Source organism: Eupeodes corollae, chromosome X (genome assembly GCF_945859685.1).
Source record: "Eupeodes corollae chromosome X, idEupCoro1.1, whole genome shotgun sequence".
Taxonomy (NCBI): domain Eukaryota; kingdom Metazoa; phylum Arthropoda; class Insecta; order Diptera; family Syrphidae; genus Eupeodes; species Eupeodes corollae.
This window is the reverse complement of record NC_079150.1, coordinates 6677276-6694925: the sequence shown is the minus strand read 5'-3', so window position 1 is coordinate 6694925 and position 17650 is coordinate 6677276. Positions and strand designations below refer to the sequence as shown.

At 32.3% G+C, this 17650-nt stretch overlaps 1 protein-coding gene across 2 annotated transcripts; it reads right to left on the bottom strand.

The window, feature by feature from the left end:
• Window positions 1–4023: 4023 nt before the first annotated feature.
• On the bottom strand, window positions 4024–8266 carry LOC129953359 (odorant receptor 82a-like). 2 transcript variants are annotated; one of them, XR_008782505.1, is made up of 4 exons: window positions 8086–8266; window positions 7316–8030; window positions 4389–5382; window positions 4024–4318 (listed from the first exon to the last, which is right to left on the bottom strand). XR_008782505.1 is itself a non-coding variant. In XM_056066491.1 (3 exons), exons 1-3 carry the CDS (start codon window positions 8233–8235, stop codon window positions 5039–5041), a joined length of 1209 nt encoding a protein of 402 aa, XP_055922466.1. In that variant the 5' UTR covers window positions 8236–8266; the 3' UTR covers window positions 4024–5038. The 2 variants fall into 2 exon arrangements, 1 of the variants encoding a protein (XP_055922466.1); XM_056066491.1 differs by having other exon boundaries at window positions 4024–5382.
• Between the last annotated feature and the right edge of the window lie 9384 nt (window positions 8267–17650).

Here is a 17650-nt window from a genome sequence, read left to right as displayed (position 1 = left end):
TAATATAATATAATATAATATAATATAATATAATATAATATAATATAATATAATATAATATAATATAATATAATATAATATAATATAATATAATATAATATAATATAATATAATATAATATAATATAATATAATATAATATAATATAATATAATATAATATAATATAATATAATATAATATAATATAATATAATATAATATAATATAATATAATATAATATAATATAATATAATATAATATAATATAATATAATATAATATAATATAATATAATATAATATAATATAATATAATATAATATAATATAATATAATATAATATAATATAATATAATATAATATAATATAATATAATATAATATAATATAATATAATATAATATAATATAATATAATATAATATAATATAATATAATATAATATAATATAATATAATATAATATAATATAATATAATATAATATAATATAATATAATATAATATAATATAATATAATATAATATAATATAATATAATATAATATAATATAATATAATATAATATAATATAATATAATATAATATAATATAATATAATATAATATAATATAATATAATATAATATAATATAATATAATATAATATAATATAATATAATATAATATAATATAATATAATATAATGTGATAATGATATAATATAATATAATGTAATAATAATATAATACAATAAGGAGAGAGGCCGCTAGATGTGTTTCCATTAAGGCACCTCTCCTTATCTAGACGGCAGCGGAGGAATTCCCGAGATGGAATCAACAGCACTTATTTGGATGCGGCTTTGTCATTGGAGCCAGACTTAGGTAAGAAGTCTTGAGCTATAGGTGCATCAACGAGTGCCTCATGACTATCCGCATCAAGGCTAAATTTGGCAACATATTCGCAAACGCCCCCACAGAAGAGAAGGATGACAACACTAAACATATTTTCTTTGAGCTCTTAAACAAAATATATAAGCAGTGTCCTAGCTACGATATTAAAATTGTCCTGGATGATTTTAATGCCAAGGTAGGAAGGGAAGACATCCTTGGTGGAATAATCGGGAAAAACAGCCTACACGACAACACTTCCGACAACGGATTCAGGCTCATAGGTTTTGCTGCGGGACAAAACGTCATGGTAGCCAGTACGCGTTTTCCACACCCCAACATCCACAAAGGAACTTGGAGTTCTCCAGATCAATCTACCGTCAACCAGATTGACCATATTGCGATCTACGCCAGACACGCTTCCAGGATTATGGATGTCCAAATATTCCGAGGAACTAACATCGACTGGGACCACCTCGTTGTAGCCAATATAGCACTTCGGGTTTCCAGACCCAAGGCAAAACAGGGAGATGCCGGGAGAAGGTACAACGTCGAACGGCAGCAATCGCAACAGATCGCTTAATCCTTTTCCGACAGTGTTACAAGTAACCTCCCTCGAAGTTATCTGCTGCCAACACAATGTATCGAAAACCAGTTGCAACAATGCCAAGATGCAATCAGGGAATCTCTGATGTGCTGGTTTTCAAGGAACCACCAACAAGGAACCCCTGGTTTGATGAGGAATGTCGGCATCAAAGCGGCGCTGCATAAAAGAACGAGAGCTGCTCATGAGCTCTATGAGCAGAAGAGCTGAGAGGAACACCGACTTCTCAGAAGGAAAAAGAGAAGGCATGAGAAGCGTGCGGTCTAAGATGTAGAGAGGTTTAAAAGCAGGAATGAAGTTTGAAAGTTTTTGAAAAAATGCGGTCGAAGCTATATTTGTTTAAGAAAAGTTATTGGTGTCCTTGTTAATAAACAAAACAAGAAAAATATTTCATGTGCATTCATCTAATGAAAATCGGAGAATTGAAGAGGAATATGTTTCCTTAATAAGACTGCTGGTCCAGAAAAGTTCTTTACATATTTTCATTCATTCCCAATTCACCACCGAAGCCAAAACAAGAAAGATTTTATTAGATTAAGTATTTTATTCTTTGAGAGTGTGGATAATGTCGAACGCGAACAAAGTTTGATAGTTCGGGTCAACTATAATATTTTTCGCGACAAATTTATTAATATATGTGATATTGAAAAGTAAAATTATGCATCATTACTCAAATAGAAACTATATTGCTATCGTTTTGTTAAGATTTTGTGTGGAAATATGTCTTCAAACGTATGTTAACTCACATTTTGTAATTCATTCATCGTTCGTTGGTCGCGCTTATGTGAATATTGCTTAATTTGGTAATCTCTCTTATTTATATCTTTCCAGGTTAGTTTAGGAATAAGTTTCCGAACCTCTGGCACTTCGTTTCTTGTAAAATGTCGTCGTGCCTTTTTAATGTATCCCAACGTATAGCCTCATAGTCGAGGCGTGTGATTTCCCTGAGACTCTCAATCCGACTTTGGGGCGATAATGTTACGAGGAACCTATAACCCAATTGGTGGACTGCACCGTAGTGAAAGGATTGACCGCGATAAAATCGAGATCGTCAGTGGCTTTTTGACGAATCTCAGCTAAGAGCGCCACCGGTTCCATGCAGCAACTTATGGCATTCAGTAGGACCATTTTAAATTTTTTACTACGAGGCGTGAAACTGAAGAACTCAGCTGTGTTCTAAACCATTTAACTAAATTGTATACAGCCAGTGAGAAGCACTGCTGCTGTTGCTTCTGTTTGTTGTAGCTGCTGCCTGGCCCTTACCGAAGTTGGGCCCTCCGACATTGGGCCTGTAACTTGTAGTGAAACTACAGTGATTTTGGTAGTAGGCTTTAGGGTGTGGTTGTTTCTGATGTGCTTGTGGTTGTTGTTTTTTTGCCTTGTTTCTGGCTTTTTTTCTTTCGACTGTTGCCGCCATTGTTGCTGTTGCAGCTGTTGTATTGTTTTTTCCTCCTTCTCAGCTGCATCTTTTTGTCTGTGCGCTTCAATTTTGATTTTCAGGGTACTAAGAAGGGGCTTCATCACCATCTCCTCCTTCAGCTCTTTAAGCTGGGCCTCATAGGCATCTATTTGCTGTTTTTTACTGGCAGCACTTGCGCCTCCATTACCTTTTCCTTTGGTTGCTCTGGCTGCGCTAGGACTGAAAACCTATTTTTAGATGACCTGTAGCGCCCCTCTCCACTCTCGAGACGTAATCAATGCTGTCTGAGTCTGACGACTTTTTTTGCTGCAGCTTGCATAGCTCCACGCTTCGACGCATTGTTTCGTTTTACCAAATTAGGCGTATTCATTTTCCTGTTGTTGTTCTTCTTCTTCTTGTTGTTGTTTATGCTGTTTTTGTTGTTGCTGATGTTGTTGTTGTTGCTGTTGTTGTTGTCGTTGTAGGCATCTTTCGATACCCCTACTTTCCTCTCCTTCACCATTTGCTTTTTTCCCAATCAATAAAATCTACGATTTCACGATTGTGGAAAGAAGCAAGACATTTTTGTGCACTCCGGCCACAACCCCTGGACTCGTCTTCGGACGCCACCTCCAATGAGCTACCAATAAGTTATTTAAAAAGGAGCAATAACGAACTTCTTCTTTTTTTAATTTAAAACTAGCTACCAATCACTTCTTCTCTCTTCGAAAGTCAAAGAACGACAACGCCCTAACCATCACTCCACGGGCACTACATACTTTTGTTGGCAAAATATTCTAGTCCGTTTTAGATAAATATTATCCTTAAGTTCTTGGATTATATTGATTGAAATAAATACACATATAAAGATTAAGGGATTAGCTTATTGGCAATTGATAATTATACTTATTTTTGAAACATGTTTCCAAATGTTTGATAAGTTCTTGCAAGGCAGGCTGGTTTCTAAACTTGAATTTTCATTTTTTGAAGTTATAAAACTATCATATAAAAAAAACGCAGCTTTGTAGATTACATCAGATCTGTTGCTACCACCCGTACTAATATTGTAAACCCTTAGAATCGTTTGTACTAAGCTTAATTATCAATATCAAGTGACAGTTTAAAATACAGACTTACATGCCGATTTTCATTTTGCTTTAAAATTTAACAACAACATAGTCTCCATACGTATTTGCATGAATTTCTCTTTATTTCTTTGTATTTAGTTCAAGAACAACTAGTTACTTACCAGGGCTCAAATCATGTGAGACATTTATTAGAATTTTGACTCTTGTAGTACATAGTATGATGGCTTGATAAAATTGTCCTACGTAATCTTGACTCTGACTTTATAGTCAAGGATAGATAGAAGAATCATTTATCGTTAACAATTTTTTGATAATGTCCAATATTTTATCAAAGATATTAATAAACATGATAATTTGCGTATAGGTTGACAAGCTAAAAGATGGCTCTATATTGTTGAATTTAAAAAAAAAATAAGAGTCAATTTTGTAGTTTAATTACAATTATATATTACTTACAAAACATGAGAATATATTAAGAGAATATGTCTTAGTTCACAAGAAAACGTTGGTCGCCTATTAATTACTGTAAGATTGGTTCGATTAAAAAGGAGGTATGTGTATAAAACATAAAAAAAAAACAATTTAATTGATTTTGGTATCAAATGGGTTGATTATCTTTCTATAAATACAACCAAAAGGTGACATAGCTCAGCGTTGCTTGTATTTGAAAATTAAAGTCTTTAGTATGTGTGTTCCATAAGCTCTTTAAATAATATTAACCACCTTAGGGCCAGATTTCAGCAAATTAAACCCGCGTAAATTATCATCCTTTTATAACAATCACCTCGATTACAGAATACGGCCAGTAGTTAGCAGCTGGAATCACATGTCAATTTTGTCATTCCTACCATAATAAAATTTTTTAAAAAAATACTCCAAATCCATAAGCAATTCATCCATTGGATTCTGTAATAGGTATACAAATCTTTTGATAAAATATGGCTTTTTATCAAATCACAGGTGAGGCATGTGTTTCTTCTATGTTTCGCGTACTATTTGTGTTCAGTTTTGTTTTAGAGCCTATCTAACGATTCTATCACTCTGTTATTAATTTTCTGATGAAAGTATATCAATCTTTAGTTTCACTCGATAAGAATAATTTTTAACTAATTTTGCAACATTAGTCTTAGAACCGAGAAAAATGAAAACATCGATTTAACAACTTCTTTGAAATTCAACAAATTCATAATGTAAAATTTGCCCGCAGTTAAAAAAAACGGATAATTGCTTCGAATCATTATTAATTTAAGGTCCCTCCCGATCTGTGGTGGAAATTCGTACCATGGACAATTATTATAGATAGCATTTTGTATTTTATCAGCTTGGATCGATAGTTTTTCACCCATATAACAGAAAATGAATAGTTGAATGAAAACAAGAAAAATACGTCCAGCCATTGCAGTTAGAACAGCTCGGTCACCGCTTTGCATTGCCAAGAGAAAAAGAGTTCCTGTAAAATAAATATAAAGAATGCATACGTGATTTTTTCAAAATAGGTTAATGTTTTGATTAATTCAATAAACTTATTAACTCTAAGAAACTAGAGAGTCGACTTACAATTTATGCTGTTCAATTATTTCATCCTTGGTATATGAATTAAGTTTTTGTTTAAATTAGTCCTAATTATTTTAAAACACAACAATGCAATTTTTGTTGTGATCTTTATGTAACATGCCTTACTTGAATGTGCCTTGTTACTCTAAACAAAACAAAAAAAGGACTTCTATAGCCAGTCAGAAAATGCGTGATTTACTCACGTAGATTCTTAGATATAAATTAAAGGTTCGTTTATTTAAAATACAGAAAACGAGCTCCCTATATTTCTTTTATAAAAATTACATGCAAACTCATTTTTGACTTAAGAATTGAAAGAAAAGATAAGCCTAACATTTTCAGAACTTTGAAATGAAGTTCTGATATTCCTATCAAAAAAAAGGTTCAGGCGACATAAGTGCCTACACGTAATATTTATTTCATATTAACTTAAGGTAGTTTTTAGTTTTACGTTTAATGAAATAAAAACTAAAACAATAGTTACAAGGCGCTAATATAAATCACTTAATCTTCTTTAGAGGGTTTTCCAATTGATACAGCTTGTGGCGGCCAAATTGTATCTTTTACTTTCTATCAGTATATTTTGTGTTAATCATTCATTTACGACATATCATCCTGGGAAGTTCCAGCATTGAGAAACACGTTGAGAAACAGCGTTGATTAAATAACTTTATCATCAAAATGGTTGTGTTCTAGTGACAATGATGCGCGAGTTGCGTCCTTTATATGGGGTACATAGCCGTTCTTCCAAGTCAACTAAATGACATTTGGTCGACAAATTCAATTTTTACAGGTTCAGTGAACAATCAGCCAACATGTTAACGAAACGCAATACCTGCTGAAAACTTCGCCGCAGTTCGTAAAAGTGGATAGCGCCACGTGCCAGACAACTAAAGAGACAATCGATATTCTGCGGGAGCGGATTCATGGCATGGTAATCTCACACTAAGGCGACCTGAATGCAATGGCGGATCCAGGCGGGGCCGTAGGGATCATGAACCCCCCCCCCCCCCCTGGTATATAAGTTGTTGTTTTTTTTCATAGGAATTCCCTTCAATTCAACACTAATCGTATTGCGTTAATGGATACGACCCCCATTATATTTGGAATTTTTTTTTTTTTTACTTCCTTAAACTTTGTTGCTAAAAGTACTACTTTTATCTGAAGACTGGAGCAATAACAATATATGTATCGGATATTCAGCCCTATTCCAAAAACACAGCACAAGTTCTTCAACTTTTTACCAATCGAATGGGGGGGTCATATGAGCCATAAAGCTTATACAGTTAAGTTATATAAGTAAACATTTCATCTAAAGATTTGTTAGTAACTTAACGACATTCACCAAAAAGTTGTTTGCTGTCAAAAACAAGTAAAATTTTTGTTTTCAATCGATTTAGAATTTGAAAAAAACTTTAGTAATGCTTTAAACTATTTTCATAAAATTGGTTTTTAAGAAAAATATTCAGGTTCTTAAGAAGAAACCTTAAATAAGAGATCATCAATTTTATATTAAGTTGCCTTTAAATTTCCAAAACTAGAAATGGAAAAAAGAAAAGTATATTTTAATTTTGGAAAACAAGATACGTTTCAAAACTTCTGCGTGAAATACACCAAAAACCCTCTAAGCTTAAGCGTTTTAGCTCTTAAATATGGCATATTTAGAAAACTGTTGGAATCTTGGAATGCTTTCATATGTAGGGAGTCATCCAAATTAAATAGTTAGACCATAGATATTTATAATAAATGTAATGTAATTTGTCGTTACCTCTTTTTGTTTTCGAATAATGTAATCAAATGTAAATGGATATTAATTGACCCATATTTACCAGCAATGCATCCAACAATCACAATAGCTGAAACTTCAGAGAATATTACTGCAGTCGAAGCGTCTTCAAGTTCGTTTGCCATATCCAACATCCGATTGTGACGTTTTATGAATTTCTTTACAATTCTCCTCTGTTCCTTGAATGTCTTATCAACATCGAGTTCTTGCACACTCCGATACAATAGCTCAAATTGCACATAAACATGCAAACCGAATCCGTAAACAATCAAATTACACGCAACTGTTGCCATAGCCACACAGAATACATACAAAGCTAGTAGACTCCAAAATAGGTAATATGTTGATGTTGAAGATGATTGTAACACCCAGCAATTTGGGGCTAAAATAATGTTCCTTATCAATGTGGTACTATTGTCCAACTCACTAACAAGTTCCCTTTGATGTGGAATTTCACCCAAAATCAAAGGGACAGCAGTAAATAGTCCCAAAAAACATTGACAGTAGAATATGTTTCTTCCTATTCGAGCAAATTTTAGCATAATAGATTTAGACTCTTTGTCAGTGGTCAGAGCCCAATCTTCGACTGTAGCATCTAGAATATTTTTGAATCTGTCATGTTGCATATAGATGAATATGCACTTCAGACCGATTTGTGTCGATGACATGCTAACGGTAAACGTATCAACAATTTCCTGAGTGGTTCCACAATTGCCATAAACAACAAGTCTTTGTAGGAAAATTCCTACCGTTAGTGTCTAAAAGGAGAAAAATTAATAACAGCGGTTTTTTCATATTTTTAAACAGTAATACCTGCAAAACCATGTAAAATGTTACTTTTAATCCCGAGGAAAATCTATCCTTTGATGGCCAAATGCCAAAATAACTACAAAATCGTCTATAACCACCAATTGCATAAGTAGTGTCTTCATTCCAATCCATGTCCGGAATAATTTCGTCCATTTTGATTTTTTGTATTCTATATCAAGAATCGAGCAACTTCTTCCAGAGTGTCCTTTTTATACTTTTAAAGTTTATACACAAAATCATCGATAAAATGTGTGAATTTAAACACCTTGTTAAGCTTAAATATTCCACCTACTTCTTCTAATAACTTAGTTATAAATTTAATACAAAGTTTTGAAAAACGAAAAAAAAAAAACAAAAGCGTGGGGTGGAATCGGAAAAGGCGATAAGTGATTGTCATACTTTTGATAGAAAAATGTGATTATTATCACCTTTACATCCGGTTAAGAGAAATATATTTCCCTTGGTTAAACTTAGTTAAATTAAATGAAACCATTTTCAATGTAGATTGTCAAAATAATGGTTTGCATGTTAAAATATGTAAGTGATTCCAAAACCAAAATAAAAGTAACAAATTAGTTGTATTGTAATCATATTCCAAATTTTTCTTAATTTTTGTTTAAAGTTGCAAGGTCTTACGGCCATGAAAATGTTTTTTTTTTTTTAAGGAAAGTAAGTAAACCAAGAAAATGTTGCAATATTTCTTGGAAGTGTCCGATAGATCTGTCCACATTGCGATGGAAACCTCATTAAAAATAGCTATCCCGATTTTGTTGGAAAATCTTATTTAGCTATCACTTACATACTTCCTTGGCCACAACATAAAACTGCTTAGTTCGAATTTAGACGAAATTGAGATTTGTATATAATTACATTCGCTTGAAAAACTCGTAAATATATATTGGTTGCACTCTGTTTGTTCAAACTCATTATTTTCGAGCGATTACTCGATGTTTACACGAGTATGATGAATCGTGAAAACATTCAAATCGGACGAACATGCTTTAGAAGCAAACAAAATGGTTTCATGTAAAAGAGAGCTCACCGATCATAAGGATCTATTATTTATTTTTCAAATAAGACCATGGAAAATAACATAAACAAAATTTCATACATGTTCCTTGCACGCAATCCATTCTGTTGATATGAACAACATAGTTCAATCCCTGCCTTTGTCATCTAAAATCTTTTTTACAGGTTCTGCCCTTTGCGAGGAATTGACAAATCCTCCAAGAGGAATTCTTGTCATAAAAAGTGCTTTCCCAAATAAGCCTTTCAGATTTGGCTTAAAACTGTAGGTTCCCTCCATCCCTGGTAACATTACTCGCACACAGGAATGGTTGAGAGTTGTAAGTCATTATAACCTAGTTTTCAACGGACTGTTGTTCCACCTTATTTATTTTTGTTTAGGTGTCATATTATCTTTTTTTAATTATAAAATCGAAGTTCTCATGAAATGTTAGTTTAGAGACCACAAAGGTGACGAGTTTATCGTATGATTATAGAGAAGTACATTTTTCTTGCGTGTAAAGCATAATGTTTTAAAAGTGTCAACATTTAAAAAAAAAAAAAAAACAATTAGTATATAGACAATTAGTATAGTCTTCAAAAATATCAAAATATTTTCACGTCATCAGCATAAATAAGAAACATTAAATTTAACAGAACGGATAGAACATAATTATTAAATAACACAAATAATAACGCACCAAGATGGCTACCCAGAATTTAAAACAAAATATTTACAACTTTCACTTTTAAACAAATATTATCTATCTTTAAGATATGAACAAAATCCGCGAAATACGTACGTTAAGGCGAATTTTTTTTAGTTTGCTTAAAAGTATTTGGAGACTTTATGTATCATAATCTTCAGATCAGTAAAAACACAGTAAAGCTGCGGATTTTTTTGCAAAGAATCCAAAGCTTTGTTAAACTTTTCTTGTGAATTCTGATAAGAGAGCATAATCGGAGGCAGAATTAGAAATGTATTTAACTTTGGAACTGCAAAATTGATTGAACTTTGATGTGGAATAAACTTATATTACACTGGTAGACAAGTTTTTCTTATTGGCATAAAAATTGCATTTTTCTAATTGCAAAAAAAAAAAAAATTAAAACCAAAACAAAACATTACTAAAAGTAATTTCAAAAACCCAACATATTGTGTTCAAACTAATTTTATCTTGTAAAATATATTGTTGTCAACATTCAGTAAAATATTGAGAAAAATCGAATTGAGTTTTTTTACAAAAAATAAAAACCTAAAAAAAAAAAAACGACACTAAAAGTTGATAAAAAATGATTTTCTCAAATATATTTTCAAAAATCAAAAAAATTGGCTTCAAACCAATTTTATCTCACTGAAAATATTGTTTTCGAAAATCTACAAAAAACACTACGGTTTTTGATATCTCATGAATAATGGATGATATTGACTTCAAATAAATTTTGTTCATCCAATTTGTATTTGTTATTTGAAGAAATAAAGGTTCTTAAGAAATGCTCCTAAAATTGATAAAAATCGGTTCTCGAATAAAAAACCTCGCTAACCAAAATAGATTTTGAAATCAAACTATTTCATCATATGCAAAATATTGTTGGTAATTTTTAATTTTTTTGAACAGTTCAAGACAAGACAAAGACAGACAGGATGGGAAGTTATCAGCGTGGGTCGCATACCAGCTTCTTTTTTGTATTACTTTTAGCAGTGTTTTTAAAAGCAAATCAAACTATTTCATCATATGCAAAATATTGTTGGTAATTTTTAATTTTTTTGAACAATTCAAGACAAGACAAAGACAGACAGGATGGGAAGTTATCAGCGTGGGTCGCATACCAGCTTCTTTTTTGTATTACTTTTAGCAGTGTTTTTAAAAGCACATTGAAAGTATTCAGCAAACCTATTGGCTTGGTAGTTACTTATTGAATTTAGATAGCTCATGTTAGGTAGATACCCTTCAGATTTTCTTTTACAATTAACTTATTACCAGAAGTTACGCGGGTTAGGTTTAGCTCAGTTTTAAATACAAAGTCCGAGTGAGGATGATTTAAATAATTAAACAAAATATTTTCTTAATTTAATATAATTACTAAGAGCCCTATTAGTTCGAGATCGAGCCAATCTTTATTTATTTAACAGACTTCTATTTATGACTCATTTTTTACTTAAAGACATAGTTTATAAAAACAGTCAAATATCACTTTATAACAGCGAAAATTTTTCTTATATAGATTGAATTAAGAAAGTAAGATTTTTCCATCATTAACATGCAGTAGATTAAATAGTTGTGTAAAGTTACATTTAATAAATTTCAAATTCATTCTAATTTTTACAAATGTGGGGAGAAATCCTATAATTAACAATAATGCATTTACCATCTAAATTAAAATGTTTAAAAAGGAATATCAGGTTTAACATTTTACCGAGTTGGTTATTGATTCAGTCCAAAGGAGAACATTCCATCAATGTAAAACAATTCATTGTTGCTCATAGAAATCACATTTAGCTGACTAGTCCATTCAAGGTTTCGTTGATTTAAGACTCCAGTTAACATAAGTTCCTATAGATGCTCAATTTTGTCGTGAATAGCTTCTAACTTACTTACTTACTTAAGGTGGCGCTACAGTCCGGGGCGGACCTGGGCCTCAACCAACAAGCGTCTCCAGCCAGCTCGGTCCCTAGCTAGCTGTCTCCAGTTTCGCCCGCCAAGTTGGTTGAGGTCCTCTCCCACCTGGGTGCGCAACCTGAGTCGCGGTCTTCCTCTACTGCGCCGTCCCTCGGGATTGGATTCGAAGACCTTCCGGGCTGGAGCGTTGATGTCCATCCGCTCTACATGACCTAGCCATCTAAGCCGTTGGACTTTAATTCTGCTAACTAGGTCAGTGTCGCTGTACAGCCCGTACAGTTCGTTGTTATATCTTCTCCTCCATTCTCCATCTATGCGTAGAAGAATTTTTCTCTCGAAGCATCCTAAGACGCTCTCATCTTTCTTTGACAGGGTCCAGGCCTCAGCGCCATAAATAAGAACCGGGATGATGAGTGTCTTATAGATGGTTATTTTACAAAATTCTAACATTCAAATAATTTATTGTTTCTTTATATATGTATACACGTAAAAATCATAGTCATAGAGGAGGTCGAATAGGGCGGCATCTAGATGTTAAATTTAAATTTATAGAGAAATTCATTTTGAGCCGGGAGATTTACAAATGTTATAATCGAAACAGAAAATAGGGCAAGGCTATATGGAATAAACGAGAGTCTGTGTGAATAGGGAAATACCTTTGCTTCAAGGAATATTATACAACAACGTTCCTACAGTATAAAGGGGGTATGCTTTGTTTTTGTATCATCTTGGTATTAGAAAGAAAGTCACGAATATTGCTATGTTGTGCAAAAGGATTACAATCATTGCAGAAGCTTAAAATTATTAAAAGCTTTAAAAGCTTTCCACATTTAAAAAAATAAATTTGTTGGTTTATTATTGATCATGAAATTTATAATTGGTAATACATAGTCAACTTTTCTATCGACTGTACTGTATTTCTGTTGCAAAATTTGTGTAAAAAAAGTATGCAATAATCTATAGATATTTAAAACATAGGAATATGCAACGATTTCTGATCTTTATTCCTTAACTCAATTTTCAAAAAAGTACTCACATCAAATACATGTTGACTTTGTATATGAAAATATTATATTATCTTATTGGATATTTTTACTTGCTACATATAGGAACTATATGGCAAGTTTTGCATTCGTGCAAAATTTCGAACTCGAGATTTTAATCAAACATGATATTACGATGGTAGAGAAGTCGAAAAAAGTGGGTACCGCGATTCCGTCCGGTCGGTTTTGTCTGTCTGTCCACGCTCCTACAGCCTAAACTATTGGGCCGATTGGGGTCAAACTTGGAAGTTAGGGTTTTGAGCAGATTCGCGTTAGGCGTTTTTTTCATTTTTTTTTTAAGATCAAAACTAACAGTGGCTCCCATACAATTTTTTTGGTCAAAAAACGAAAATTTGAATTTTCTCAAAAACAAACCGATAGATTTTTTTTAAATTTTCTCTAAAATTTTATTTTTTAACTCTACTTCTTTTAATAAGAAAAACATATTTTTGTATTGCTCAGCAATGGTACCGCCCATAGAACCGTTATTTTGTTTTTTTATTATCTCAGCAACTTATCAACCGATTTCAATAATTTTTTTTCCGAATAAGCTCTTATATTGCCTTAACAATATTTCATTATCAAAAGTGCATTTTTTTATTGTTTGGATTTTTAAAAAAATATTGAATTTTTTTTTTCAAAATTCGATATCTCAAAAACGGGTAAACATTTTTTTACAAAATTCGAATGCATAGCGTATATTTTTAATGTCTATGCAACTGCATACCAAAAATATTTTTAGAAGAAAATGGAAAAATTTTATATATAAAAAATTAATTTAAAAAAAAACCGCTCTAACGATTTTCAAAAAAAAAAAATTGAAAAATCAACGGTTTTTTGATTTATAAAATGGCATTTAAATTTTTGACGACAAACTTATTTTTCAGGTAAAATTTTGAATCTTAAAATATTTTTTTTAATTATTTTAATTTATTATTTATATTTTTAGTAAATTATTTTGACAACATTTTAATTACAATCCTATCTTTTATCTAAATTAATGCATTTGGTACAATTTATGTATTTTTATAACTATAACTATTGTAAATACCAACTATGGCCGTGAAACGATTATGATATGTTTAATCAACAATCTATTTTAAAGTGTCTAGCAAGAAGTATTATCTTGGTACTTTTGTATATAAGTTTTTAAAATATAGTTCTTTAAGAATAAGGTTTTTTAACACATATTTTACTTCCTTTCGATTATATAAAAAATAAATACTTAGTACTAGTTAAAGAAACGTACAACCTCTACAACTACTGCTTACGTGTCACTTCATAACTAAAATCCAAAACGCACAAGAACCTGACTGTAACCAACACAGGAATAGCAATTTCTTGAACTTTAACGAAAAAAATAAACTGAACGGAATAACTCCATGTTTGCGCTGAAAACTTGTAGGAAAGAAGGATACCTACCAATGACATTCTTTCACTATCATAAACATGTCTTTATCTATCTATCTGCATAAAGCTGAGCACGCGAAGTGAACTATTCTATGTTCGTTTTAGACACCTACCTAACTACACAATCAATAGGTGATTACAATTTAAACACACATTTTCTTCCTCTTTCTTATATTCAGATAATTTACTAACCATCCTGGTTCTCTTAACATGAAATTAAAATAAGGCTATCCAATTGAACGAAATAGTTGAATATATAGACAATTGTTTTCGTTAAGTACGGTTACAAGTATATTTCATTTGCGGGATGAAATGTCCTAGGATGAGTTGTGTGGATGAATTGCTGCTTTTTTTACTAATCAAATGGCATTTATATCTTTGAAGACAAACTTATTTTACAGATATATTTTAAAATCTTATATAAGTACTTTTTTAAACAGACTTTTTGCATACAGTAGCAAGTTCGTGCGACCCAGTCGTGCATTTTATTTTGTATGAAAAGCATAGTACTCTCGTGGTGGAAGTCGAATAGGGCGGCATTAGATATTTTTGTGGAGTGCCTAATGGATAAATTTATTGAGAAATCCATTTTGAGCAGTTAGATTTACAAATGTTATAATCGAGAGTCTGTGTAAATAAGAAAACACCTTTGTTTTGAATATTATATAACAACGTAACTACAATATAAAGGGGGTATGCTTTGTTTTTGTATTTTCATTTGGCACAATTTTTTGCTCACTTACGAAAAACCGTGAATTACGATTTCGTGTAGGAATTTTGTATTAGATGAGATCTTATATTTTTAATGTCTGGAGGTTTGTATTAGGGAATTATAATTTGAACTAATATGGGGAAGTAAATATGTAAGTTTTAGTTATATAAATAAATTTAAAAAGTTTGATCACTTGCTAACCTTACAACTCTTTTCAATGGGCATTAAGTAGTTCAAGTTTTCAAAGTCATTTTATTTGTCAATAAATAGATTTGTTGATAATAATGTGGTTGAAAGATGAGTTCCAAAAATTAAAAAAAAATTTATAGAAAATTTGATGGATCTCTAATTTTGTACACATTCAAAAAAGTAATGAACCTAACTAGGTATATTACTTTATAATTCAAAGAAATTTGAACTTGCATTTTTTTAAGGTAGGTTCATTTTATTCGTGACAACAGTACTCGCACACAGGAATGGTTGAGAGTTGTAAGTCACTAGGCCCTGGTTCACAACGGACTGTTGCGCCACCCCATTTCATTTCATTTTTTCATTTTATAAATGGGATGATCAAATTCTAATTTTTTTGTTTCAAAAACTAACAAAAATCTATTTTATATATATAATGTAGGTATACATTCCTTAAGATGAAACAAAATATTTCAAGAACTTATTTTGGGACTTATTTTTTATTTGTAAGGTCTTATGATAGGTATATGTCGGAATTTATTACAAGAATTTTGTTCAATAGAACAAAAAGTACAATATTGAGTTATCAAGGATTTAAGGAAAGGCTAACTTTTACCCTAGAATACCCTGGCTCATTTCAAAAGGTTATTTCACGGTTAGTGCTGATGACATAAACTTCGTTTGGGTCTTTATTTTTAGAACAATACTAGACTTTGTATATATTTAAAGTCTTTGTCTAAGGCTCAATCAAATTCCACTTTTGTCTTCCAGAGTAAGCTTTTAAATTTTGATTTTAGTTCCCATTAAAATTTGTTTTTTTTTTTTTGTTAATGTAATGTTTATGTAAGTACAATGCTAACATCCAGGATAACGTACATAAAAACCATAGTACTCTGATGAGCATGAAGCTTTTAGGGCGACCACATGCCGGTAGGTTGGCGTTGGTGTCGCTAGTGTAGAAATTCAGCGAGAGCGAGAGAAAAATACTATTTTCATGCCCATAAGCAGCCACCAGAATAAGGAAGGTAATTAATTTTCCACCCAAAAAGGCAACACAATTTCCCTCATTCTATTTAAGTCTATCCCTGTATATAAAAGATCTTCCATACTAAGGTCGATGAAATTGTTTTTGTTCTTTTATATCAATTAACTTTTATATAAAAAACGGTACAGGAAAACAAAAATGTCTCAATAGTGTGTCTAATAAGGGGATGAAATAAATGTTTGTATGCTTACATCATCTGAATTCATTTACACCAGCGATCTGATAGGTAGTCTTACAAAGGCAATTGCGTACGCCGACGATCTAATTGCGTACAGAACGGCCCGAAAGGTTGAGGTTATTAGAAATCTCTTGCAGCGTGATTTCGACAAGATTCAGCGATATTGCGACGACTGGAAACTGAAAATAAATGTCCAGAAGTCAGAGACAATTCTGTTCCGGACTCCGTTGGCTAGGGCCACGAGGGATACGTGTAAGAATTGGCGCAAGATGGTCATCGTTGATCTTCACGGGCAGCCATTGGCGAGCAAAAATGTAGTGAAGTACCTCGGTATCTGGTTAGATCAGTATTTATATTTCGACAGACATATAAATGCTGCTCTGACCAGGGCCAGAGGAGCCTTCGCTCTGACGAAACGACTGTTTTTTAGCAGTCGGCTTGACCCCAGAGTGAAGGTAATTTGCTACATGGCCCTCATACGGCCAATGATCGTTTATGGTTGTCCTGTGTGGTTCAACGTTGCCCCTTCCCAGATGGAGAGGTTTCGGGTGTTCGAGCGGCAGTGTTTACGACGCTGTACCGGCTTATATCGAACAGCCGAATCTTCTTATGTGCATTACTATTCAAACGAGGTCCTATACAACGGGGCTCGAATCAACAGAATTGACAATTTCGTGATAAAACTCGTTCGAGGTCACATTGCAAGAGCTATGTCTTCGACCAACAATTTAATTTTCGGGGCGTTCTATCCGAACGACGAGTATTTTGAGAGTGCACGCTTGAGCGGCTTCATTCCCCCAGAGGGATTCCTCTTTTTAGATAGATGCGGTCTGATACAGGATAGATTGGCAGTTCCGTTAATCTACCACGTCAGACGAAGAACCGTGGATAGGCGACTCCTGTACAATCGGGACGTCATGGCACAAGGCGGAGCAGAGCTCCTTCGGTTCAGTAGGGCTGTGTCCGAACGGGACCGAACTGATAGGGTGAAGCAGGAGAACCAGTTTTGGTGGCTTCAATCGGCACTTGATAGTGGGTAGTCGGGATGGGGTTATAAGCCTTGGCCGGCTTACATACTTGTTTTATGTTTAGGGTTTAGTTTTAAGTAGAATAGGCATGGTGGCACGAAAAAAAAAATTAAAAAAAAAAAATTAAAAAAAAACAAAAAATAAAAAAAAAAAAAAAAAAACATTAAAAATCATTAAAAAAAAAAATAAATAAAAATTAAAAAAAAAAAAAAAAAGACAACGAAATATGAAAAACAAAAATGTTAGATAGTTAGATTTGCTGCTGTGGTTGTTCTAGTTTTAAGTAGTTTATAGGTAGAATAGGTAGTTTAAGTTAGTTTTTAAGTTTTATTTAAGG

Coding starts and splice junctions, on each gene's coding strand:
- LOC129953359 (XM_056066491.1), bottom strand. CDS start 8,235: ATGGACGAAATTATTCCGGACATGGATTGGAATGAAGACACTACTTAT. Junction 8,031..8,085: donor CATTTTACATGGTTTTGCAG/GTATTACTGTTT, acceptor TTCTCCTTTTAG/ACACTAACGGTAGGAATTTT. Junction 5,383..7,315: donor GATTGTTGGATGCATTGCTG/GTAAATATGGGT, acceptor TTTATTTTACAG/GAACTCTTTTTCTCTTGGCA.